This window comes from Doryrhamphus excisus, linkage group LG5 (assembly GCF_037039965.1).
Source record: "Doryrhamphus excisus strain RoL-2023G ecotype Guam linkage group LG5, RoL_Dexc_Guam_v1.1, whole genome shotgun sequence".
NCBI lineage: Eukaryota > Metazoa > Chordata > Actinopteri > Syngnathiformes > Syngnathidae > Doryrhamphus > Doryrhamphus excisus.
In genome coordinates this window covers 10,556,083-10,583,681 of record NC_136361.1, presented here as the reverse complement: position 1 = coordinate 10,583,681, position 27,599 = coordinate 10,556,083, and the positions used below count along the sequence as shown (strand labels likewise).

At 41.7% G+C, this 27,599-nt stretch overlaps 1 protein-coding gene across 2 annotated transcripts; it reads left to right on the top strand.

Annotated features, from left to right (window-relative positions):
• Positions 1–352: 352 nt before the first annotated feature.
• Positions 353–26,328, top strand: LOC131105181 (uncharacterized). 2 transcript variants are annotated; one of them, XM_058053046.2, is made up of 8 exons: positions 353–537; positions 3,660–3,779; positions 10,273–10,894; positions 12,468–12,600; positions 14,028–14,200; positions 17,287–17,397; positions 17,513–17,718; positions 21,216–26,328. In XM_058053046.2, the coding sequence occupies exons 2-8, from the start codon at positions 3,735–3,737 to the stop codon at positions 22,329–22,331; spliced, it is 2,406 nt and encodes an 801-aa protein (XP_057909029.2). In that variant the 5' UTR covers positions 353–537; positions 3,660–3,734; the 3' UTR covers positions 22,332–26,328. The 2 variants fall into 2 exon arrangements, with proteins under 2 accessions (XP_057909029.2, XP_078646806.1); XM_078790680.1 differs by having other exon boundaries at positions 17,287–17,406.
• The last annotated feature ends 1,271 nt before the right edge of the window (positions 26,329–27,599 follow it).

Sequence of the window (27,599 nt, the reverse complement as noted above, 5' to 3'; positions counted from 1 at the left end):
TCACTCCTGTCCAGAAGGAACTTTGCAAATACTAACTTTTGAGTCTATATTATATATTAGTTGTTATTTTCACTGATTATGTCTACTATGTTGGATAATAGGACTGCAACGCTGACAATAGGGGTGTTATTTCATGTCTGGAGGACTCTAACAATGCTAAAACCTATATTTCGAAGATTGTAAACAGGCTTTTCATGTTCAATGTACGAAAATATTCAATTTATAAGTAAAACAAATGAAACAACTGTGGTAAACGAGAGGATTTCTGTATAGAAATCCAGAAATCTTAAACGGCCTCCCAAATGCGGAAAGTGGGCTCGGCGGGAGTGAAGGCCACGCCCACTGAAAAGACCGGAAGAGAGGATTGACTTGCGCACGGGGCTGCACGCGCACTCAAGCCGCTAACAGGAGGCTTCCGTACGGTCACGCCACCTTCGGCGGGGACCTCCGTAATGTGTCTTATCCTGGCTTGGAACGGCACGGCTCGGTGTGCTGCTGCTGCTACACGGCTCCGCTAGGCCGGCTGCCCTGCTTGAGGTGGGTGGTGTGCTCTACGCCATTGTTTGACTGCTTTGTTGAGCCACAATGGACATGTCATCCCGTACACGTCATTTACCGTTATATGCAAACAATCCACGGCTTTACTCAACAACACGACCGCCACTTATATTGAATTTAACGCAACTGTATATTTAAGCACCGATGCCGTACGAATAACAGCATGTATGAGGCCTGGATGTCCCTAATAGACACTAAAAACAAATGTCGTTTTTCCCCCATTGTTGCTGCACTTGCTTGACATTCATAGGAACACATGACACATTCATAGCAGCAATTCAACGATAGCCTCATTATGATTGTTATCATCTAATGTAAGGTTGTGTATGTTCTTTGCTGTGCAGTATGTCCATTGTTCCCGTGCCATCTTATGGACATCGAACCCCTCATGATATTGACTTCAATGTTCAATGTTCATATCACACACCACATAATGGAGATCTAATCTCTCACATGGACTCCAATCTGTCACATCATTGGAGGATCTTCATTTACAAAAAACCCTTTGGGTCATTACCAACACACACCAACGTGTATATATATATTTCTTTGTAGGTTCAGCAAGAAAAAAAAATGAGATAAACCTTATCAAATCCAATAATTGTCGTACATTAATTTCTTGTTTATGGCTGTTGATTGGTTTCCGCACTACTGTATGTTTTCGCAAAACAGGATTCAATGTTAATAAATTTGGTACTTAGAATATAGATAATCTGGCTGCATGGCAGTCGAGTGGTTAGCACGCAGACCTCACAGCTAGGAGACCCGAGTTCAATTCCACCCTCTGTGTGGAGTATGCATGTTCTCCCCGTGCATGCGTGGGTTTCCTACCACATTCCAAAAACATGCTAGGTTAATTCCAAAAACATGCTAGGTTAATTAGTGACCCCAAATTGTCCATAGGTATGAATGTGAGTGTGAATGGTTGTTTGTCTATACGTGCCCTGTGATTGGCTGGCGACCAGTCCAGGGTGTACCCCGCCTCTTGCCCAAAGACAGCTGGGATAGGCTCCAGCACCCCCGCGATCCTTGTGAGGATTAGCAGTAGAAAATGAATGAATATAGACAATCTGTGTGACCTATTGGCCAGTGTAAAGCCATTTAAAGCCACAAGGAGTTACCCTGGCCAAAAAAATGTGAAACAATACAAGCAGTTGATGTTTGCTAAATACAAGGATGAAGAGTCTTGAACCAGTCATGATGTGCTATATATATCACTATATTGACACTTACTATGGTACACATTATGTCATTGGATGCTCATATCACCTCGTACTTCGGTACGAGGTACATTATTAAAAAAAAAACTGTATGATGGAAAGCAGGAAGGGAACAAATGTAACAGTTAGTGATTGTAAAAGTACCAGATGGAGGGGTAGGATTTAATAAGCTTTGCTTCTTCCTACTCCTTTTGGACATGTGGAACTGTGAACTGATTATGGGATGCACTCAATTGTAATCTGATGCATGTTCAAATGAAATTAAACCATTACCATATATTTTCCGGAAAAAGGGGGAGCAACATACGGGAAACCGGGAGGGTCGACAGGTATGAACAGAACAATTGGATCCAGTGTACAAACCATATGCTTGGATTCCATGCTATGGTTACATTTGTTGATGTAGATAATCTTACATCATAAAATAAAGATGTCACTTCCTGAAAGTGCCAGTCGTACAGTATTTTCAAATGTGGGAAACAGCACGATATCCCCAAACATGCTGTAAGGCAGGGGTCCCCAGAAACAAACTTTCAGGCTCAATGATGTAATGTAAATAAATAATTACACTTAATTTTATGTAAATATTTTGGAAATATGGCCAATTATTTTCTTCAAAAATACACTCATTCATTCATTTTCTACCGCTTTTTCCTCACAAGGGTCGCAGGGGGTGCTGGAGCCTATCCCAGCTGTCTTTGGGCGAGAGGCGGGGTACACCCTGGACTGGTCGCCAGTCAATCACAGGGCACATATAGACAAACAACCATTCACACTCACATTCATACCTATGGACAATTTGGAGTCTCCAATTAACCTAGCATGTTTTTGGAATGTGGGAGGAAACCGGAGTACCCGGAGAAAACCCACGCATGCACGGGGAGAACATGCAAACTCCACACAGAGATGGCCGAATTGAACCCTGGTCTCCTAGCTGTGAGGTCTGCGCGCTAACCACTTGACCGCCGTGCCGCCCCAAAAATATTAGTTCACCTGCCATGACTCGCATATGAACTTAAGCGCCATCCCATTCCTAACTCATAGGTTTCAGTACGATGGCGGTCCACCTTTTGCAGCTATTACGGCTTCAACTCTTCTGGGAAGGAGGAGTGTGTTTATCGGAATTTTTGACCATTCCTCCAAAAGCACATTGGCGAGGTCAGACACTGATGTTGGTGGAGAAGGCCTGGCTCTAAGTCTTCGCTCCAATTATCCCTGTGAACTGTGAACTGATTATGGGATGCTCTCAATTGTAATCTGATGCATGTTCAAATGAAATAAAACCATTACCATTACCATTACCATTACCATTTCATGTCTTGAGGGCCCTAAGAATGTTAAAGTGTATGAAGAAGGTGGTAAACAGGCTTTCCACGGTGAGGGCGGTACTTGCTGCACCTTGACGCAGTGCTAATTCCACCTCACTGCACTATGCAGCCATACAACCAACATCCAACCTGAAACTAACTTTACCACGATACACTGCAGACATGTCTGCATGCTGGTGTTGCCTTTTCTTCTTCTTGGGTGTGGCGGGAATCGAGTTTGATGGTCATGACCGCACCAGAGTTATACAAATATTATCTTGTGGCAGAAATATCTTTAAAATCCAGCAGATCGGCACCAGATCTGTACCTCCATACTATCAAAATATTCCATTTATAAATCAGGAATCCTACTTCATGGAAATTCACTGATTATGGTGGTGTCCGGAACCAATTAGCCCTCATAAAGGAGGGACGGTGGTTTAGATTTGCGAAATTCAAAGCGCTACGTGGCGCAGGATTGTCATATTTGGTTCCTCCACAATGATTTATGAACATGTAACCTCAACCATTGTTTGTGAAGGTGATTGTTTTCTTCTTGACTATTTTGCTCCAGGAAAGGACACGACTTGGCCAGCAGAGCAAGCCAAGCAGAAGACCACCTGTCCACGATTCATGTCAACCGTGCAAGATGAGTACAGACAGACCCAAACGGAATATCATCAAGAAAAAATTTGTGAGCAAATGTATATTCTATATTGTACAGGTATAAATACCGCACACAGTACTGTTCCTAAACGTTTAATTAAATTGCTTAAATTAAATTGAATCATTTAATAGCATTGTTGGCAAGCACAGTGTTCAGACGTTTGGTTGCACACATCTCGGGAGGGATTGAGCTGAGAGAAACATCCCCAAAGCAGAACGCTTCACAGTAGGGATGCTCATATCCACCATTTCTCTGCATGGGTCTACCAAAATAACCTTAAACTTGCCAAGACAACAAAAAGCAGCGATCCTACAGTCATGGAAAAATGATTAGACCAGCCTTGTTTTTTGAGTTTATTGATCCATTTTAATGCCTGGTACAACTATGATAACAAAAATAGCTCAAGAGTTTCATTTAAGAGCTGATATGTAGCAACTCCCATGCTTTTCTTGATGATAACCAAAATCACTTCAATGAAATGATCATTCATTCATTCCTTCATTTTCTACTGCTTATCCTCACGAGGGTCGCGGGGGTTGCTGGAGCCTATCCCAGCTGTCTTCGGGCGGGAGGCGCCAGCCAATCACAGGGCACATATAGACAAACAACCATTCACACTCACATTCATACCTATGGACAATTTAAGAACTATTTTGGAGTCGCCAATCAACCTACATGTTTCTGGAATGTGGGAGAAAACCGGAGTACCCGGTGAAAACCCACACAGAGATGGCCGAGGGTGGAATTGAACTCAGGTCTCCTAGTTGTGAGGTCTGCGCGCTAACCACGTATCCGCCGTGCAGCCCTAAATGATACCTTCATTCATTCATTCATTCATTTTCTACTGCTTTTCCTCATGAGGTTGGCGGGGGTGCTGGAGCCGGGGTACACCCTGGACTGGTGGCCAGCCAATCACAGGGCACATAGTATAGACCAGGGGTCGGCAACCTTTACTATGAAAAGAGCCATTTTACCCCCTTGCCCACTAAAGAAAAATAGCCTGGAGCCGCAAAACATAGTATGTTTAAAACAACATTGGAGGGAATTTGGGGGTATCAAAGTAGTTCAGATAAGAAGACAAGTTGTAGTACTCTTGCTAGTATTGACGATAAACTTACATAAATGTACGTGTAAACTTACTTGATTTGTTTACATCGCAAACAAGTTCCCATGCAGCAGTTTTTTTAAGTTATCTCAAATGTATTTTTTAGAATTGTCAAATAGCTCTGGGAAAGTATTACTTATTTTCCTTCATGTTTACCTGTGTGAGAGAGAACTGAATAGCATCCTGTCTGCTCATCCAATCACCAGTCAGAACTCAGTCAGGATGCATTCATGGTCTCACACAAAGTTGGATTACAAAGACATGCATTTTCCCCACTCGGGTGTTTAAAAATTTTCAAGCATTGCAAAGGGAGCGGCTGCACGGCAGGCGAGTGTTTAGTGCGCAGACCTCACAGCTAGGAGACCTGAGTTCAATCCCACCCTCGGCCATCTCTGTGTGGAGTTTGCATGTTCTCACCGTGCATGCGTGGGTTTTCTCCAGGTATTCCGGTTTCCTCCCACATTCCAAAAACATGCTAGCTTAATTGGCAACTCCAAATTGTCCATAGGTATGAATGTGAGTGTGAATGGTTGTTTGTCTATATCTGCCCTGTGATTGGCTGGTGACCAGTCCAGGGTGTACCCCGCCTCTCGCCCGAAGACAGCTGGGATAGGCTCCAGCACCCCTTGTGAGGATATGCGGTAGAAAATTAATGAATGAATGAATGCAAAGGGAGCCACAACAAAGAGGCTGAAGAGCCACATGCGGCTCTGGAGCCGCGGGTTGCTGACCCCTGGTATAGACAAACAACCATTCACACTCACATTCATAACGATGGACAATTTGGAGTGGCCAGTTAACCTAGCATGTTTTTGGAATGTGGGAGGAAACCGGAGTACCCGGAGAAAACCCACGCATGCATGGGGAGAACATGCAAACTCCACACAGAGATGGCCGAGGGTAGAATTGAACCCTGGTCTCCTAGCTGTGAGGTCTGCGCGCTAACCACTCGGCCCGCCGTGCAGCCCCAAATGATACCTATAATGCTTAAATGTAGTTAGAATGTTGCATTCTGGTGTTAAACCATGCCAAAGTTTCAGATAATGAGGTTTGTGCATTTGGAATTGAGCCCTGAAAGAAGTTTGGGATGGCTCAAAACGCTTGGTTTCAGAGGGCGTTCTAACACTGGTGTTTTGTGATGTCTAAAAGCCTTTCCCCACTACCATTGGAAAAAAACATCACTCTTTATAAACTCCTATACCATTAACTCCTTCGAAGCGGAAAAACACTGTAAGTCCTCCTGAGTGGGCGTGCCTGGAGGCGGGCCATGGGTGGAATAAATAAAAAAAAAAAAAAACGTTTCACGAAATCCAAAGAAATACTTCTGAATAGGTGCAGATACTGGTAGGTCTAGAAAACTTTCTGTGCGGGTTATTGTGGTAGCTGCTCTATCGGAGTCCACAACTCAATACAAAGAGCCGAATAATGACCTGTAAGTTCATACATCAATAGCTATAGCATTGTACTGCCAAAAAGTTCAACTCGTATGAGCTATTATGTTATTATGCTATTATTATCGTAGTGATTATTATGACTATCATTATTATTATTAAAGTATGAAGTATTATTATATTTGACCAAATAAGGTACCTTTAGTTGTGCCAGGCATTAAAATGAAGAAGAAAAAGAACAAACCAGGGTGCTCCAATAATTTTTTCCACAACTGGGGGGAGCTGAAGCTTGGAGTTGCCAAGTGACAGCCTCGAAACAGTCACAATTTGGAAAGTATCTGTCACGAGGAGCGGGACATGAACCCTCCTGAGATGTAACAACAAGAAGCATCTGGCCTCTGTGCTTTTGCTTCCATCAGGGGTGTCCAAAGTTTTCCGCTCTTTAGTAATTAACAGTAGAACTTACTGTATGTAGGTTTCAGGAAAATATCTGTTTCCCACTAAAAACTGAGAAAAGACACTCTTCAAGCTTAACTTTCAATTTGACGCAAATATTTTTTGCTATTGTGAAGCTCAATAATCTAAACAACTATAACACAACATAAATAACACAAAAAATGGTTGTTAAACATCAAATATAATGTATTTACAAATACTGCGACATTAACTATGTCTATTTGAAACATTTGGTATTGAGGTGTGTGGTATAGTTATATTTTTTAAATGTAAAATTGCTTCTCTTTTCTTCACTTCTTGCATATAAAACATTTTTTTTTACAAATAATTGAACTAAATTTGAACAATTATATTTTTGTCTTTTTTCCCCCCAAAAGATACATCTTTATGCGTTTTCTTTGTCATGATATTATGACATTAAAAAATATTTCTAAATTATGATTTCTCTCATAAAAGACAAGATTTTGACAACAATATCAACTTTATTTGTCTTTTTTCCAAAACCAAATTTTCCAAAAGTTGCATCTTTATGCGTTGCTTTGTTTCTCATGATTAGGGCTGCAGCTATCAAACTGAAATTTTTGTCAATTAATCGAATAATCGGAAACAACATATATTTGCTTGTTTAAGGAGAAATAATTAATTCATGAGAAAAAATAAAACATTTCATTTAGTAACGGAGGACCAATTGGTTTAATTATTTAGATCAGGGATTTTATTTTTTTAAAAGGATATAGTACATAGTGTAAGTGGTGGTTGTGTTTAGGGCTATATATACTATATGTCTTAAATGGACATAGTACATAGTGTAAATGGTGGTTATGTTTAGGGCTATGTATACTATATGTCTTAAATGGACATAGTACATAGTGTAAATGGTGGTTATGTTTAGGGCTATATATACTATATGTCTTAAATGGACATAGTACATAGTGTAAATGGTGGTTATGTTTAGGGCTATATATACTATATGTCTTAAATGGACATAGTACATAGTGTAAATGGTGGTTATGTTTAGGGCTATATATACTATATGTCTTAAATGGACATAGTACATAGTGTAAATGGTGGTTATGTTTAGGGCTATATATACTATATGTCTTAAATGGACATAGTACATAGTGTAAATGGTGGTTATGTTTTGGGCTATATATACTATGTCAGGGGTGTCAAACATACGGCCCGCGGGCCGGAACCGGCCCCCAAGGAGGTTCGATCAGGCCCGCAGGATAATTTGAAAGTGGAAAAAATGCATAAAAGACATGGAATTAATATTTTTAATTCGCTGCAATTCATAGATTATCCGCTAAGGGGCGCACTCTCAGACTGAAAACAGCAGACGGTATCAATGCCCCATCTGCTGCTTGTTAAGACGTTGTTAATACCTTGGTCTCTACCTCTCCCTACACCCTCATTAGCCAAAATGTCGTTATCCAAACGGAGAAATATAGATAAGGAGTGTAGAGTGTAAAAGAAAAATGGACCACGTCTTATTTATTTACAGAGATGCACGGAAAACCTTTGTGTTTGGTGTGTTTGCAACAAGTTTCGGTATTGAAGGAATATAATATTCGACGCCACTACGAGACTCATCACAGCGAAAAATATGACTGCTTGCAAGGACAACTGAGAAGAGATAAGATTAACGAATTGCTGGCGGGTCTGAGGAAACAGCAGTCAACTTTCATCAAGAGCCGAGAAGTCAGTGAAGCAGCGGTAAAAGCCAGCTACCTAACTACCGAAGACAGAATTTTCAGTTTTTCGCTCACCTTTCACAGTTAAAGCTTCTGATCTGCCGGTCGAAATTCAGCTAGAGATAATTGATTTGCAGTGTGATGCAGATTTGAAGGGCAAATTTGCCTCTGTAGGTCTGGACAGATTTTATCAGTATCTACCACCAGGGTACCCCAAATTAACAGCCCTGGCTGCTAAAATTTTGTGCATGTTTGGGACAACCTACCTTTGTGAACAAATTTTCTCAGTGATGAATATCAATAAAACAAAAATTCGTTCAAGGCTCACAAACAAGCACTTAAATGACATTCTGAAAGTGACAGCTAGTCAGGACATGACCTGACCTGGTGTTGATGCACTTGTACAGGCCAAAAGATGCCAAGTTTCAGGAACAAATACAAGTCCAGACTAGACTAACACCTTTAAAATGCTGCCTTAGATACTGTTTGCATTGAAAGAATACAGCTCTGTGAAGATGAATCCTTACTGTGGTGATTTAAAAAATGTGCACTTTAATGTTAGTCAGCAGCTTCAAAACAAAAGTTGTGTGATGGAATTCTACTTTTCATACAACTCCATAAATTTTCAGTATATATTGTATGTGTATGTATGTTTCATGTATGAAGTTTACAGATTTACAGGACAGGCGAACACTTTCTTCATTACACATTTAAAATCACTCTCCTTAGTTTGTAAGGTGTACGCAGGGATTACATTTAGATTTTATATGCGTATGTGTAAGGGGTTAAAAAATCCCTTTCTTTAAAAGTCTCATTTAATCTTAAAGTGCATTACTATATTTTTCAGTACCAATTAAAGTTTTGTGCCTTTGTACAATCAGTGGGATCAGTTGCAATGCATATTTGTGAATGATAAAAGTAAATTGCACATTTGTCTAAGGAAATATGAGGTGTTTCATGAAATGTTTTGTAAAAGGATAGTTCATTAAATTTCAATATTTTCCTAATGTTCTTGTGCTTCTTTACACCAAAACAAAGGAAATACATGATATTTTGGTTATTTATAGCAGAGTATGGTATAATTTTAATGGTCCGGCCCACTTGACATCTCCCTAGGCCGTATGTGGCCCACGATGCGAAATGAGTTTGACACCCCTGTACTATATGAAAAGGTGGATATGGAACAAAATATAAGAAACAGCCAGAAGAAAACAATGATTTAACTAACAGAAAACCACAGTTCATTAGATCATTCATTAGTTCAGATCAGGGATTAGCAACCATTAAATATACAACAGAGACGGTTATTTAAAAAAAAGGTAACACAGCAAAAACTTAAGCCAATGACACAACTCGTCACTCAATTATGCAATAATACATTTCTAACAAGTCAATGACAAAAATACATTATGACAATGTTGCAAAATTCTCTTTTTTTCTTGAACGATGGCCACTTTTCCCCCTACATTTAAAAATTGAATTCTCCTAATATTTATACATTTCTTGCTAAATTACTGCTCTTTTCTTCAACTATTTCATGTATTTTTTTTATTTTTTACAAATATTTACAAATAAAATATACTCTGTTTTTGTGAATCTTTTCCTTTGCAACCCTTTCCCAAATGTTGCACCTTTTATGCTTTTTGTTTCTCTTGATATCACAACATATTGTTTTCAAAATTTTTGAAAGATGACCACTTTATTTCTTTAGTTATCTTTGACATGTTCCAAAAACGCAATTAAACAAATAATAATAATAAAAAACTAACAGCATATTGGGCGCCCCTGACTTAGATGCTTCCATGTTGCTTCAAAGCGACGGATGTTGAATTTGACTTATGTGTGTGTTTTTGCGTTTATGTGTCACTCTGCAGGACATCAGCGATGGCATGCCTTGGTGTGAAGAACGTCTGGTGCGCAAAGTTCTTTTCCTCTCCCTCAGGGAATTCCGAGACACGCGCCGTGCCACACACGAACGCGCACACAGACGCCAGCATGCATGTAAAAAGTCGCTTTCACGTGCTCTGCAAAAGCCAGGCGAAAGAAGCCCACAACAGCGGGTCTCACACAGGCTGCAGAACATGCAGAAAAACACAGATGGTCTTCAAGTCGACCCCAAGTCGCAACGCTCGCCTGATCACACCAACAAAGTACAGAAAACCAAGTTGTCTCGGAATACGCAGTCACACAAACGTACCAGCACTCCGATGCGACAAAGCGTGCAAACACAATCCAAAGCCATGCGACACCCCGGCTTACGGGAACACCCGCACACGTTCCGGAAGGACTCTTCTACCAGGACGCTGCGGTCACACAAAACACAACACTCACCGTCAACGTTGAACTCAAAGTACACAAAAAGTATACAAGGAACATGCAAAGACCAGCACAAACACTCCGTAAAGAAGAGGAGCACACCACAGAACATACAGACCCTGCCCGGCGTTCCTGTTCCAGCCAGGAGGCGGAGGTCACGCTCCACCAAAGGCATGAGGGGTCAGTACCTTATAGTTCTTGTCACTTCATTGCGACTCCTTTGCTCGTTCATCATGAGTCACTCATCTGTTTATGCTAGAATTCCTCACTTGATTCAACCTTCCATTTGACGTGACACTAGTTGCCACTATGAGCTAGAAACCTCATATTACAAATATACAACATAAGGTGGCCAGAAATATTTCAGTATTGAACAAAGCAAAATTTGTTCTCAATCAGAAATCACTCCACACTCTTTATTGCTCTCTGGTTCTACCATATCTTACTTATTGTGTGGAAATATGGGATAATAACTATAAAAGCAATCTTCACTTGCTAAATGTACTGCAAAAAAGGTCAGTAAGGATAATTCATAATGCCGCCGACAGAGAACATACTAACTCCTTATTTTTTAAATCTCAAATACTTCAACTTGCTGATATAGTTCATCTTCAAACAGCTAAAATAATGCATAAGGCTAAAAACAAGCAATTAGCTAAAAATGTCATCCAATACTTCTCTACAAGAGAGGAGAAATATGATCTCAGGGAAGAAGTACATTTGAAACACTTCTATGCTAGGACTACGTTATGCTAGCCATAGCATTTCAGTATGTGGAATCAAACTATGGAATGGATTGAGTAAGGACCTCAAACAATGCACAACGATGAGCCAATTCAAGAAACAATACAAGCAGTTGATGTTTGCTAAATACAAGGATGAAGAGTCTTGAACCAGTCATGATGTGCTATATATATCACTATATTGACACTTACTATGGTACACATTATGTCATTGGATGCTCATATCACCTTGTACTTCGGTACGAGGTACATTATTTAAAAAAAAAAAACTTAAACTGAATTATGGAAAGCAGGAAGTGAACAAATGTAACAGTTAGTGGTTGTAAAAGTACCAGATGGAGGGGTATGATTTAATAAGCTTTGCTTCTTCCTACTCCTTTTGGACATGTGGAACTGTGAACTGATTATGGGATGCACTCCATTGTAATCTGATGCATGTTCAAATGAAATAAAACCATTACTATTTCCTGTCAATCTAGGATCGATACTCTATACTCCCAAGGGGAAGTAAACACACCACTGTAGTCACTGTCAGCTCCATGTTTAATAGCCCAGCATTGGTGAATCTAAGATGGGCACAAAAAAGGCATATATACGTATTATTGTGTATAAGATGTTCAGATTGTCGTTTATGTATTGATGAATTATTATTGACGTCATGTACGGTATGTATATTATATGTCTAGACTTTAGGTCCACCCTACACTCTTTGTTTGTGATAAAGCTTGTTTATTTCTGTAGTATGTTTTTCCACTTAGTTTGGGTCTAACACTTTACTGATTTCAGAATCTACTATGTAGGAAACTAAAACTGCAGCAAATATCCATTTTTGGGTGACATTCTTGCTTCCTTCTTGCTTCCTGCTTCCTGCTTCCTTTCGTCCTAATAATATTTGCCAGACAAAGCAACCAAAACAACCAACCATGCAGTCATTGTTGTGTGATATTGTGAAAGTGAGTCAATTTTTTTAATTTTACTATTTTATTTACTACGTTTCTACCGCTGTTTAGGTTCCCTGCTTCATGGCATCGGCCACCGTCACCCCCTGTTGTCAGCCAGCCCGAGCTGGAGCTGGTCCCTGCAGACCTGCCCTCAGCGCCACCCTGCCAGCCTCCTTTGTGACAAGAATGACCCAGATAGGAGGTCAGCTGCCCTTTCTGGCTTGCTTGTGTTTAAAGGGGACCTATTATGCTTTTTCTATATTTCTTACCTGTAAATGTACTAGTTGTAATCTTGTATCCTCGTGTTAAACCTTGCCAAAGTTTCAGATAATGAGGTTTGCACATTTGGAAGTGAGCCCTGAAAGAAATTTGGGATGGCTCAAAACGCTCTGTTTCAATAGGCGTGGTAAAACTGCCCCTTTTGTGATGTCACAGAGGGGCAGACTTCCTTATAGGGTTCATATTTAGGAAGCACTGTGGGCGTGTGACCAATCACAGTGGAGTGGGCACGTCCTGAGGGAATAATTTAAACCGGAGACCGGAATAAATTAAAACAAGAGATAATAAGACATAGAAAACCAGTTTACGACCTTCTAAATACGGTTTTCAACATTAGAGCCCTCTAGACATGAATTAACACCCCTATAGTCACCTTTCCACTTCTATTACCAAATATAGTAGACCAAGTAAGAGACAATAAGATATATAGTATAAGACATAGAAAACCTGTTTACGACCTTCTAAATACGCTTTTTAACATTATTAGAGCCCTCTAGACATGAATTAACACCCCTATAGTCAGTCCTACGCTCCTATTACACAATATAGTCGACATAAGAGAAAGTAAGATATAGAAAACCTGTTTAGCACCTTCGAAATGAGGGTTTTACCATTAGTAGAGCCCTCTAGACTTAAAATAACAACCCTATAGTCAGTTCTACATTCCTAATATACAATATAGTAGACATGTTTTTGTTTTTTTACTGGCTGGTGGCACATTCTAGTAATAGAATTTAACAAAGTTGAAATATTTGGAAAAAAAATTGCTAATTTTAGAGGAATAAAGTCAAAATATGAAAAATATGACAAGGAAAAACAATATTCTTACAAGAATAAACTATAAATAGTAAGTAGACATTGTAAGTAGTACTAAATACTATTGAAAGTACTAAATCATTTTAGTAGCATAGTTCAAATAGTTAAGAAAATATTATTAATTTGTAACATTGTAACAAAATGGTAACATTAGGTTGGGGGAAAAAGTCATATACTGTGAGAATAACATCAAAATATTATGGGAATAAAGGTTAGATTTAATGGATAGATTTACTACAAGAAACTTGAAATATTTTTGGAAAATACAAGAAAAAGCATCGGCAGAAAAAAAGGCAAAAAATGGCAGGAAGCACAACTCCAAGGAAATCCAGCTAAAATAGGTGGAGATTCTGCTAAATCGAAAAAAGTTTTCGGTGTGGATTATTGTGTTTAGCTGTTCTACAGGAGACAACTCAGTAGAATTGTTGAAAAATGAGCATATTAGGTCCTTTTTCAGAGAACTTGACAATGCCTTCCTGCACTGGCCGCTATAGTCAAAGTCTTGGAATATTGACATAACTCATGTACTCGCAGGCCAAAAGTGCAAGCTCAAAGAAAGTTTGCCCAGTCCCCTCCCAGTTCTCCGTGTCCACTCAGGATGATGTCAACACAATACAGCCAGCACAACCACAACTCTGCCGCTGTCAGCAGTCTGACCAGACGTCGACCCAAAACCGAGGACTTCTTGTCCTTTCTCTGCCTGAGAGGTAAAACTTGATACTTGGCTCCACCAGGTCCAGACCAGGATGCTGTTACACACTGATCAAGCCTCTCAAGCCCAGGCTTTAAGAGGTGGAAATGATCAATACAAGTAATCATACTACTAGTGATTCATCTATCCATCGGTTTTCTATGCCGCTTAACCTCAAACTAGTGATTTACCACAATCAATAAACAATACAACCTTTGAACAGTACATTTGGTAATGACAGAGAGGATGAGTCATATCCAATGTAACTGGAGGACCTTCACAAGGAGTGGACTGAGACCTGAGTCCACACATCAAGAACCACGATGCACAGACCCACCAGGATTGATGGTTCTTGATGCACGTCCAGGATTTGTCTATGCATCGTGGTTCTTGATGCAAGTCCAGGATCAGACTGTGCACACTGGTTCTTAAAGCACATCCAAGATCGGTCTGTGGTTCTCGATGCATGTCCAGGATCAGACTGCATACTGGTTCTTAAAGCACATCTAAGGTCGTTCTGTGGTTCTTGACACAAGTCCAGGATCAGACTGTGCATACTGGTTCTTAAAGCACATCCAAGATCGGTCTGTGGTTCTCGATGCAAGTCCAGGATCAGACTGCATACTGGTTCTTAAAGCACATCCAAGATCGGTCTGTGGTTCTTGATGCACGTCTAGAATCAGTCTGTGTGTAGTGGTCTTGATGCACATCCAGGGATCGCTCTGTGGTACTTGATGGAAGTCCAGGATCAGACTGTGCTTACTGGTTCTTAAAGCACATCCAAGATCGGTCTGTGGTTCTTGATGCACGTCTAGAATCAGTCTGTGTGTAGTGGTCTTGATGCACATCCAGGGATCGGTCTGTGCATCGTGGTTCTTGATGCACGTCCAGGATCAGACTGTGCATACTGGTTCTTAAAGCACATCCAAGATCGGTCTGTGGTTCTTGATGCAAGTCCAGGATCAGACTGCATACTGGTTCTCAAAGCACATCCAAGATCGGTCTGTGGTTCTTGATGCAAGTCCAGGATCAGACTGCATACTGGTTCTCAAAGCACATCCAAGATCGGTCTGTGGTTCTTGATGCAAGTCCAGGATCAGACTGCACATACTGGTTTATAAAGCACATCCGAGATCGGTCTGTGGTTCTTGATGCAAGTCCACGATCAGACTGCGCATACTGGTTCTTAAAGCACTTCCAAGATCGGTCTGTGGATCTTGATGCACGTCTACGATCGGCCTGTATATTGTGGTCTTGATGCACGTCTAGAATCAATTCTGTGTGTAATGGTCTTGATGCACATCCAGGGATTGGTCTGTGCATCGTGGTTCTTGAGACATGTCCAGGATCAGACTGCATACTGGTTCTTAAAGCACATCCAAGATCAGTCTGTGGTTCTTGATGCACGTCTAGAATCAGTCAGTGTGTAGTGTTTCTTAAAGCACACCCAAGATCGGTCTGTGGTTCTTGATGCGAGTCCAAGATCAGACTGTGCATATTGGTTCTTAAAGCACATCCAAGATCGGTCTGTGGTTCTTGATGCGAGTCCAGGATCAGACTGTGCATACTGGTTCTTAAAGCACATCCAAGATCGGTCTGTGGTTCTTGATGCACGTCTAGAATCAGTCTGTGTGTAGTGGTCTTGATGCACATCCAGGGATCGGTCTGTGCATCGTGGTTCTTGATGCACGTCCAGGATCAGACTGTGCATACTGGTTCTTAAAGCACACCCAAGATCAGTCTGTGGTTCTTGATGCAAGTCCAGGATCAGACTGTGCATACTGGTTCTTAAAGCACATCCAAGATCGGCCTGTGGTTCTTGATGCAAGTCCAGGATCAGACTGTGCATACTGGTTCTTAAAGCACATCCAAGATCGGTCTGTGGTTCTTGATGCAAGTCCAGGATCAGATTGTGCATACTGGTTCTTAAAACACATCCAAGATCAGTCTGTGGTTCTTGATGCAAGTCCAGGATCAGACTGTGCATACTGGTTCTCAAAGCACATCCAAGATCGGTCTGTGGTTCTTGATGCAAGTCCAGCATCAGACTGCGCATACTGGTTCTTAAAGCACATCCAAGATCGGTCTGTGGTTCTTGATGCACGTCTACGATCGGCCTGTATATTGTGGTCTTGATGCACGTCTAGAATCAATTCTGTGTGTAATGGTCTTGATACACATCCAGGGATTGGTCTGTGCATCGTGGTTCTTGATACATGTCCAGGATCAGACTGCATACTGGTTCTTAAAGCACATCCAAGATCAGTCTGTGGTTCTTGATGCACGTCTAGAATCAGTCAGTGTGTAGTGTTTCTTAAAGCACACCCAAGATCGGTCTGTGGTTCTTGATGCGAGTCCAAGATCAGACTGTGCATACTGGTTCTTAAAGCACATCCAAGATCGGTCTGTGGTTCTTGATGCGAGTCCAAGATCAGACTGTGCATACTGGTTCTTAAAGCACATCCAAGATCAGGCTGTGGTTCTTGATGCACGTCTAGAATCAGTCAATGTGTGGTGGTTCTTAAAGCACATCCAAGATCGGTCTGTGGTTCTTGATGCACGTCTACGATCGGCCTGTATATTGTGGTCTTGATGCGCGTCTAGAATCAATTCTGTGTGTAGTGGTCTTGATGCACATCCAGGGATTGGTCTGTGCATAGTGGTTCTTGATACATGTGTCAGATCAGTCTGTGCGTAGTGATTCATACGAACCATTATGCACAGACGGATTGTAGAGCACCGTGCACAGACCGATCCCAGACATGCATCAAGGATCACTACACACAGACCCATCCTAGACGTGTACAGATCCATCCCAGACGTGTGCTACAAATGTCCTTATGTAAAGCTACTCTTGGACCAAAGACCACATCGGAAGCATTTTACCTGGGCTTCACGGTGTGAAGGAATGATCAGTAATAGGCATTAAATCAGCTATGCTTTTACCTACCTCTTTTCAGACATTTTGAATTGTGTACATGTAACCATGTGAGTTTCCTTCACGTAACTTGTTAAGCATGTCTGCAACAACCATACCAGACCAGACCAGACCAATATAGGAATGACAATGTAAGAAAGTAAAACCACGTTATGCCTCCTCAGGTTCTGCAGCGTTGCCAAGGCACGTGGCCTTCTTGAATGGCCGAGAGAAAGAACCAGCCCCCACGAGACGTGTTAGTCCTGTGACCGAGGGGAAGAACTTGACTCTTTTTGGTAAAAACGGTTTGTTATTGTCTTTCATTTCTGCCATGTGGTCGGTGTGCACAGAACGACATGTTGTGGGACGTAATTCACTTAAAGGCCAATTTTGGAATGCTTTGTTCTACAGTGCGGAATCTTAGAGGCTCTGTCGCTGCGGAGGACAACAGCCTTTGCCCTCTAAGTGCCCGTGCACAGAGGAGGAGAGGGAGAGAGAGGTGGGATGAAGAACAGACGAGGAAGAAGGAGATAGTGGAGGAGGGGAGTAGAGAGGAAGCAACGAAACACTACCTAAGACCTAGACACCTCTCCATGCAACTCAGGAGGAATAAAAAGGTCTGTTGTATGTTTTCTTTTTGATCATTGCATATCTGTAAGTTTTCAAGAACCTTTGTTGGGCCCTTTTGAAACCTCTAAGTCTATTATTATTATAATTCCATGACTTTCCTCACATTTTCGAGTGCCTTAACATGCATGAAAACTCCAAACCCCAAACAATATAAATTATGACAACAATACCAACACTAATGATAATATCAAATGGTAATGCTAATGGTAATGGTTTTATTTCATTTGTGCATCCCATAATCAGTTCACAGTTCCACATGTCCAAAAGGAGTAGGAAGAAGCAAAGCTTATTAAATCCTACCCATCCATCTGGTACTTTTACAATCACTAACTGTTACATTTGTTCACTTCCTGCTTTCCATAATACAGTTTAAGTTTTTTTTAGGTTTTTTTTTAAATAATGTACCCCGTACCAAAGTACGAGGTGATATGACCATCCAATGATGTAATGTGTACCATAGTAAGTGTCAATATAGTGATATATATAGCACATCATGACTGGTTCAAGACTCTTCATCCTTGTATTTAGCAAACATCAACTGCTTGTATTATGAACTGAAATGATGAACTGCCTGAGCCTATTTAACAGTTAAAATAAATTCATACAATGAATCAAATCTTTCTAAATATTCAGACTTACTATATACATCTTTTAATTGCTTGTTTTAGGAAGATATAATGTAAGAGGTGACTTTTGGGTATATTATACCACATCACATAATACACTAAATGATTTTAAAAGAATTGCTATTTATAAATAATGTGCTAAAGTCTAGTAATGCCTCTATCTTTCCATATTTTCCCATTTCATTACCTTTTTATTAATTAAATATCACGGTTATACCAGAGAAGTTGATTCAGAGATATAGTTGGATTTATTCCAAGTATATTATGACTATGACTATTATGAATTTTAAAATATTAAAAGTTGTTTAACCCTCCTCTTGTGTTAGGGTCGGCACCGACCCGTTTTACATTTTAATGCATAAAAAGAATCACACAACATTTGTTTATTGCATCAAGGCTTTTTGACTTTGTCAGGAAACTCTATTTCAACAAAATAAAACAAAAAAAATCATTTTTACTACATTTTAAAATGGTCTGGTTGAAATTATGACCACTGTATTGTTAGGGTCGGTTTGGACCCGGTTATAATAATATGACTATAAAGCAATCTTTGACCGCTTTTCCAGTATACCAGCAGAAAAACAAGGTCCAGACATGTGAGGTGAATTCCCTCATTTGACTGATGGCTGATTTCACATTTACAATTTGGATCATGGAAAGAATGGCAAGAAGTACAGTGAACCAAGATCTGGACCTGTTCTGCTTTTTCATTTCACTTTATACTAAAGTTCTGTTGCTGAAAACAATCACTTTTTATACCTTTTCTTGACATGAATATATATGGGTCAAAATTCACCCCAACACCATAGATGTTTCTTTAGTGATTAATACTAAAATGAGAAAATAAATCAAACTAATTGATTTGAGAGATATGTTCTATATCCCTCAGTAATAGCCAGAGGGCTAATAATTTATGAATATGATTCTTTTGAGGTTCATTTTTACCATTTTTGGAAATTGAAATGGAGGGGTATAGTGACAAAAAAAGGCCTACATGCCCACACCAAAAGTATTAAAAGCAACATTTTCATGGATGAGGAAGCCTAAAAAGGTAACCAAGACATGAGAAGCAAATTTGATGGTAACTTATTGTTTTTAGTGTATTTTATAGCTGATTTAATACATGGGTCAAAACCCACCCGTTAACATAAGAGATGATACCAGAAAGCTAACACAAGAAGAAGGTTAAATTGGGCTCAGTTTCAATGTATATACATTTTTATATAATATAAACTCTGTATGTGAATGTCCTAGTTAATTAACAATTCCCTTTCAAAGGATATGTAATAATATTGAGGTGTGTAGTGGTTCTTGGTGCACTTCTAGGATCGGTAGGTGTGTAGTGGTTTACCATCCGTAGGTGTGTAGTGGTTCTTGGTGCACCTCTAGGATTGGTAGGTGTTTAGTGGTTTACCATCTGTAGGTGTGTAGTGGTTCTTGATGCACCTCTAGGATCGGTAGGTGCGCAGTGGTTTACCATCCGTAGGTGTGTAGTGGTTCTTGATGCACCTGTATGATCGGTAGGTGTGTAGTGGTTCTTGATGCTCCTCTCGGATCGGTAGGTGAGTAGTGGTCTACCTTCCGTAGGCGTGTAGTGGTTCTTGATGCACCTCTAGGATCGGTAGGTGTGTAGTGATCTACCATCTGTAGGTGTGTAGTGGTATACCATCCGTAGGTGTGTAGTGGTTCTTGATGTACTTCTAGGATCGGTAGGTGTGTAGTGGTCTACCATCCGTAGGCGTGTAGTGGTTCTTGATGCACCTCTAGGATCGGTAGGTGTGTAGTGGTCTACCATCCGTAGGCGTGTAGTGGTTCTTGATGCACCTGTAGGATCGGTAGATGTGTAGTGGTTCTTGATGCACCTCCAGGATCGGTAGGTGTGTAGTGGTCTACCATCCGTAGGCGTGTAGTGGTTCTTGATGCACCTGTAGGATCGGTAGGTGTGTAGTGGTCTACCATCCGTAGGTGTGTAGTGGTTCACCATCCATAGGCAAGTAGTGGTTCTTGATGCACCTCTAGAATCGGTAGGTGTGTAGTGGTCTACCATCCATAGGCGTGTAGTGGTTCTTGATGCACCTCTAGGATCGGTAGGTGTGTAGTGATCTACCATCTGTAGGTGTGTAGTGGTATACCATCCGTAGGTGTGTAGTGGTTCTTGATGTACTTCTAGGATCGGTAGGTGTGTAGTGGTCTACCATCCGTAGGCGTGTAGTGGTTCTTGATGCACCTCTAGGATCGGTAGGTGTGTAGTGGTCTACCATCCGTAGGCGTGTAGTGGTTCTTGATGCACCTGTAGGATCGGTAGATGTGTAGTGGTTCTTGATGCACCTCCAGGATCGGTAGGTGTGTAGTGGTCTACCATCCGCATGTGTGTAGTGGTCTACCATCCGTAGGCGTGTAGTGGTTCTTGATGCACCTGTAGGATCGGTAGGTGTGTAGTGGTTCTTGATGCACCTCTAGGATCGGTAGGTGTGTAGTGGTCTACCATCCGTAGGTGTGTAGTGGTTCACCATCCATAGGCAAGTAGTGGTTCTTGATGCACCTCTAGAATCGGTAGGTGTGTAGTGGTCTACCATCCATAGGCGTGTAGTGGTTCTTGATGCACCTCTAGGATCGATAGGTGTGTAGTGGTTTACCATCCGTAGGTGGGTAGTGGTTTACCATCCATAGGCGTGTAGTGGTTCTTGATGCACCTCTAGGATCGGTAGGTGTGTAGTGGTTTACCATCCGTAGGTGGGTAGTGGTTCTTTGTGCACCTCTAGGATCGGTAGGTGTGTAGTGGACTACACTCGGTCTGTCCATAGCGGTTCTTGATGCACGATATTCAGTGGCTAATTTCCACCTTTCTGTGCCCCCAGGTCACCCAGGTGACCAGACTCGCTGAACATAGAGCTTCCTTTGTCAGATCTGTGTCGACCTTGAAGCCGAAGACGGGGGTTGGCAGCCGGCGATCCTCGCGGCCGAGCAATAACCGTAAAGCTGGAGGCCACTCCCGAAGGCGATCACAGGAATCCAACAGCAGTCACCACTCCCCACCCAGCAACCAGCAGCTGCCTCACAATCAACACCTGAATGTTTCTCAGTTCAACAGAAACCCCAAGACTCTCAGAGCTCCTCAGAACTCAGGAAGAACTTTAATTCAAATGCCCTTGACTACTAACTTAGCCCATCTCAATGAGACCCCTGGGGCTATGAGATTGTCCCGAAGAAGACGAGGCCTTCCTCCAGACACGAGCTCGACTCCTGTCAATCATTTTCCCACAGACAATCCCACAAAAGAGAGAAAGAAGTACCGAACACTACAGTCCAACGGGAATATCCAGCTTGACATTGACTGCTGTAATGGCGACACCCTGGTGATGGAGGCTCGCTGTAACCAAGACGTCAACGTGGAACATGTCGGCCATCAGGTAAAAAAGCCAGTCAAATGTGGGTATGGAGAGCTGACACCAGTACGGGACGGTTACTTTCCTATGGATCGAATCGGAAAGTTGGATTTGGCCAACGTTGCCACTCAGGAGGTCAACGACGACTCTGACCTCGGCACAGTCGGCGAGATGATATACCGACACATGCGGGAAAAAGGGCTACGGAGAAACCAGACGGCTTCAACTCCAACCTCCAGGACTCCCGTTTCTAAGACTGTTATCAGAGCTGCGGGAGACGCCAGCGCTCCTCAAGCTTTAACCAACTCAGCGACATCAGCGTACGTCCGTAACCGCCCACCAGCCGATGCTGCTGCCGCGTGCAGTCCAAAGGGTGCTAAAAAAGGTGCTAGCAAAGATGTTGTCAAGTTGATTTCACCAGCCAGCAGCTGCTCTGAGAACTCTTCCAAGGGCTGCGCTGAAGACTCCACAAAAGATAGCAGCTACTCTAGCACTTCCAAGGGCTCCACAAAACGTCTTAGGCGGACCAAGTCTACTACCTCAAGCATTAAAACCAGGAGCAGCCCAAGAGTCCTTCTGAAGCGCTAAAAGCCACCTGAGCCATCTTTTAATGTGTTTACAGATTCACTGTTTGCTGCGTAACGACTTCAGGATCATCACAAGATTACAAACGTCTGACAAACCAGCGAGTTCCATTCCGAGATTGCTATCAAAAATGCCTTCCTTTTCAAATGTGGATCCCCCGCGTATCGTGATCAAAGTGTCACTTTTTTTAGTGTCTGGTCTGGGAAAACAAACACACAATGACTTCATTAAACCACATAATAATAACATCATAATAATAGTTAAAACTCAACATTGATCATCCGACGTCACTTCCTGTTCTCCACACATCTGCCCCCCCACCGATAAGGTCTCCTAGGGGACACATTTAGTCTGACACACACAAGCAGGAGCTTTATTTGCGTTTTAAATGGCTTGTTCACTCACGGTATGAGCAGAAATAACACAAGTAAGACATGCGGAACATACAGTTTATGCTGTTATGGAAATAAACGCTTATGTCTAAAACGGTAAGATTCACACTCAAACTGCACGCCATGTTGGGAGGCCCACGTGCGCCATGACGGAGGGAGGCGTTCGGTTTGATCAGCAGAGGTGTCCAAAGCGCGACCCACCACACCTTCGAAAAATATACCTTAACAAAAAAAGACTCAAGTCAAAGTTTTAAGAGGAAAAATGTTTTCGTCTAACGAGAAAAAGTCTTAATTTTAAGAGAAAGTTGTAATTTTATGAGGAAAAATTGCATTTTAGAAGCTTAAAGTAGAAATGTTAAAGAAGAAAATAATTTTTTTGAAGTGGTAATGTGAGAAACAAAGCAACAAAGTAATTTTTTTTGTAATTGTAATTTTTGTTGTTGAACCAACATAACCAACCAACACATTTGTTTTTGTCCAACATAAGCTTGTTTTGTTTGTGCCTCATAGTAATACAATGTTCAAAAAACTACAAATTTCCCCACTGAGGGACGAATAAAGGCATATCTTAATCTTCAAAAATATTTAAAAAGGGCAGAATATTAAGTTTATTCACATAAAACTGCAAACATAAAACTGACCTCGCTTCTTGTAAGATTTCTTCCTGTACTTATTTATGACTTTATTCCTATAATATTTGGACTTGATTTTTGTAACATTTAAACTTTTTCCGCAACCAACCTAAAAATTGCAACTTTGGTACTTTGGTGCTATTATTTTTTCTCATAACATTATGAAATGACCACTTGTTCTCGTTTTATTACTGCAGATTTTTCAATGTTTGCTGTTGCAATGTTTTTTTAAAAATTGTTTTCTTGCTAAATAATTTTTTTTAGAATGTGGCGTGGGCCAAATGGTCCCCGGACCGCACTTTGGACACCCCTGGTTTAGAGACAGTCAGCCACTTCCCATTTCAAGCTCATTGTTTTGTTTTGTATCCTTCTAAGTAGTTCTGGCTTAGCTTGGGTTTATGTTTATTTTGCCACTACAGTAACCCCTCGCCACTTTGCGCTCCCGTTGTCCCGTCTTTTCAAAATCATACGCCGTTTCATGTTTGAATACGACCTATTGTTGCTCAATAAATATACATACTGAAGCAAATTTGACATATTGTGGCTTAAGTGAAGCATTTTCAAGCATCGAAATGTCCAAGTGAAGTCAAATAGAATTAGAAGGCATTCAGATGATGCATTCAAAGACGTAGTGATGATATGTAGTATTCTACACTGGCCACTCGGTGTCAGTAATATTACTGCAAAAGCCACCTCTGAACACCCAACGTCACGTCCTGTCTCATCACCAGAACACATTTAGTCTTATTTAGGTCTTCTATATGTTCTTATGTCTTATTATATATACTATATTGTGTAGTAGGAGTGTAAAGGTGGCTGTAGGGGTTCATATGCATTTTGAAGTGGCCCAAATGAAGCATTTTCAAGCATAAAAATGCCTAAATGAAGTCACATGCTGGCAGTATAAGGCAGTCTCTAAAGATGCTTTATAAGGTGATATGTAGTATTCCACACTGGTCACTAGGTGTCAGTATTGTTATATTGATGAAAAGGAGTTGAGAACAAGGAACTCTCCCAATGCCAACATGTGAAGTATATTTCTGTGTATTTTACGCTGGTCACACAGTGACTATAGGGGTGTTATTTAATCTTTAGAGAGGTCCAATCATGTTTAAAAAGCATATTTAGGATATTTTCTATTATCTAACTATCAAAAGTATTTCTTTTTTAAATAAGGAATCCTACATCACGAATATTCCCTGATCACGGTCTGGTCTGTAATCAGTCAACTGCCATGAACAAGCTATCACTGTATATTTTGTAACAGGCACAATAATCCATAAAGTGCTACTCGAATGGAAGCTAAAACTCAACTGTCCCCGAACAACAGAACGCATTTACAGCAACACAGAAGAGTCTAATTTTCTCTTTCCACTAAGTCATATGAGTGGAAAGGTGACTATAGGGGTGTTATTGTATGTCTAGAGAGCTCTAATAATGTTAAAACCCATAAACATTCATTCATTTTTTACCGCTTATCCTCACGAGGGTCGCGGGGGTGCTGGAGCCTATCCCAGCTATCTTCAGGCGAGAGGCCGGGTACATCCTGGACTGGTGGCCAGCCAATCACAGGGCACATATAGACAAACAACCATTCACACTCACATTCATACCTATGGACAATTTGGAGTCGCCAATTAACCTAGCATGTTTTTGGAATGTGGGAGGAAACCGGAGTACCCGGAGAAAACCCACGCATGCAAACTCCACACAGAGATGGCCGAGGGTGGAACTGAACTCTGGTCTCCTAGCTGTGAGGTCTGCGTGCTAACCACTCGACCGTCGTGCAAACCGGCTGAAAATTCAGTTTTTCAAGTTTTAAATCCCCACTAAAACATGACCGAGAAATGAATTGAGATCTATCAGTCTAAAGAGATTTGTAAAGGTCCCTCCAGCCAACCTCAGTTAAGGTCAGTGTTCATGACTCTAAGAAAGACAAGTTCCAAGTTCCAAGACCAACACCACAGCTGAACAAAAAGAACATAAAGGCTGCTCTCTATTTTGCCAGAAAACCCAAGACCTTGATCCCCAAGAACTTTTGGGATAATGCTTATGGAAAGCAGGAAGTGAACAAATGTAACAGTTAGTGATTGTAAAAGTACCAGATGGAGGGGTAGGATTTAATAAGCTTTGCTTCTTCCTACTCCTTTTCGACATGTGGAACTGTGAACTGATTATGGGATGCACTCAATTGTAATCTGATGCATGTTCAAATGAAATAAAACCATTACCATTACCATGTTGACAATTGTCTAAACTCCTCAGTAGTATTACGATGTTAGCGCACACCAACGTTGGAAACCTTGTACACATTCCGCCTATTTGCTGCGATACTGCAAGTGTCCAGAAAAGCAATGTAGAGGTAAAATGGTCAGCAGGCGTGTCTGTGCTAGGCTCTGTCACAATGCTGAAATAAAACTGATGTTTCTCTCTTTTTTTGTTTGTTGGCCGTTCCTGTCCTGCTTGTAGTGTACCTGTGCATGCCTTCTAAAGGTGTTGGCTTCTGTTTGTGTGCTAAGTAATAAAAGTCCACGTGAAATACTGTAGATACAAACTGGGTTCTTCACACATGGATGATGCATGCTCCTCCAGGATGGAATGGTGGCCCTGAAACGTATTTATGATCATTTCATCTTTGTATGTCTGGCTCACGCAGGGGTGTCCAAAGCGTGGCCCGCAGCACATTATCAATATAGGCTTTAGCAAGAAAAACAGAAGTAAAAAAACAAAAATATGCAATAATTTACATGAATTAAGTCCACATATGAAGAAAAAAAAACCCCGAAAAGGTCATTTCATGAGAATATAGTGAGGAAAGATAAAGCACAAAGTTAAAAATTATATATATATATAATTTTTTTAAAATTGTAATATGAGAAAATAAACTATTTTTTTCATAATTAGGTTGAAGAATACGTTATAATGGAAATAAAGTCCAAATATAATGGCAAAGCCATAATGATGAGAATAAAATATACAAGACAAGACTGTACCTTGAAGGACACCGGAGCACTCCAAGCGACATCAGAGGAGTTGGGAACCTGGCTGACAGCAGTGGATAAGTCAGGATTACCAGGCAAGTTTAAAGCCTGGATCTACCAACACGGCATCCTGCCACGCCTACTCTGGCCGTTGCTGGTCTACAATGTGCCACTGACCACCGTCGAGGGCTTCAAGAGGAAGGTCAGCTGTTTCCTACGGAGGTGGTTGGGCTTACCGCGAAGCCTCAGCAGCATCGCCTTGCACGGGAGGAGCAACAAGCTGAAACTGCCCTTCAGTAGTCTGATGGAGGAGTTTATGGCCAACCGAGCAAGGGAGGTGCTGCTGTATAGGGACTCTAATGACATCAAAGTCTCCTCGGCTGGCGTAGAAGTACGAACTGGCAGGAAGTGGAAAGCTCATGAGGCGGTAGACCAGGCTGAGTCCCGCTTACGACACAGTGAGCTGGTAGGAACAGTGGCTTCCGGACGGGCAGGCCTTGGGAGCTACCAAAGACCTCGCTTCAACAAGGCCCAGGGAAAGGAAAGGCGTCAGCTGATCCAGGAGGAAGTCCGAGCAGGGGTAGAGGAAGCCCGCTGTACTAGGACAGTAAGGATGCGGCAGCAGGGAGCATGGACCCGATGGGAGGAGGCAGCTGACCGGAAGATATCGTGGACAGAGCTATGGCGATCTGAGCCGGATTGAGTTCCTCATCCGGTCGGTGTACGATGTGCTCCCAAGTCCGTCCAACCTCTTTTGCTGGGGCTTGGCAGAGAATCCACTGTGCCCTCTCTGCCGGAGTCCTGGATCACTGGAACACATCCTCAGCTGCTGCCCAAGGGCACTGGGGGACGGGCGCTACCGCTGGCGCCATGACCAAGTACTGCGGGTCATTGCAGAGGCCATCAGCACAGGAATCTCAACCAGTAAATACCAACAACCAACAAGGCAGTCCATCGTCTTTGTTAGGGCTGGAGAGAAGTCGAAGCAGTGCCGGAATCAAGCAGGGGGGCTGCTGGCGACAGCTCGAGACTGGCAGCTGAAAGTCGACCGAGGGAGACAGCTCAAATTCCCAGAGAACATCGCAGTGACCACTCTCAGGCCAGACATGGTCCTGGTGTCAGAGACAACTCTGCAAGTGGTCCTGCTGGAGTTGACTGTTCCCTGGGAAGACCGGATGGAGGAGGCCTTTGAGAGGAAGAGGGCCAAGTATGAGGAGATGGCAGACGAATGCCGAAGCAGAGGATGGAGGACCCGATGCAACCCCA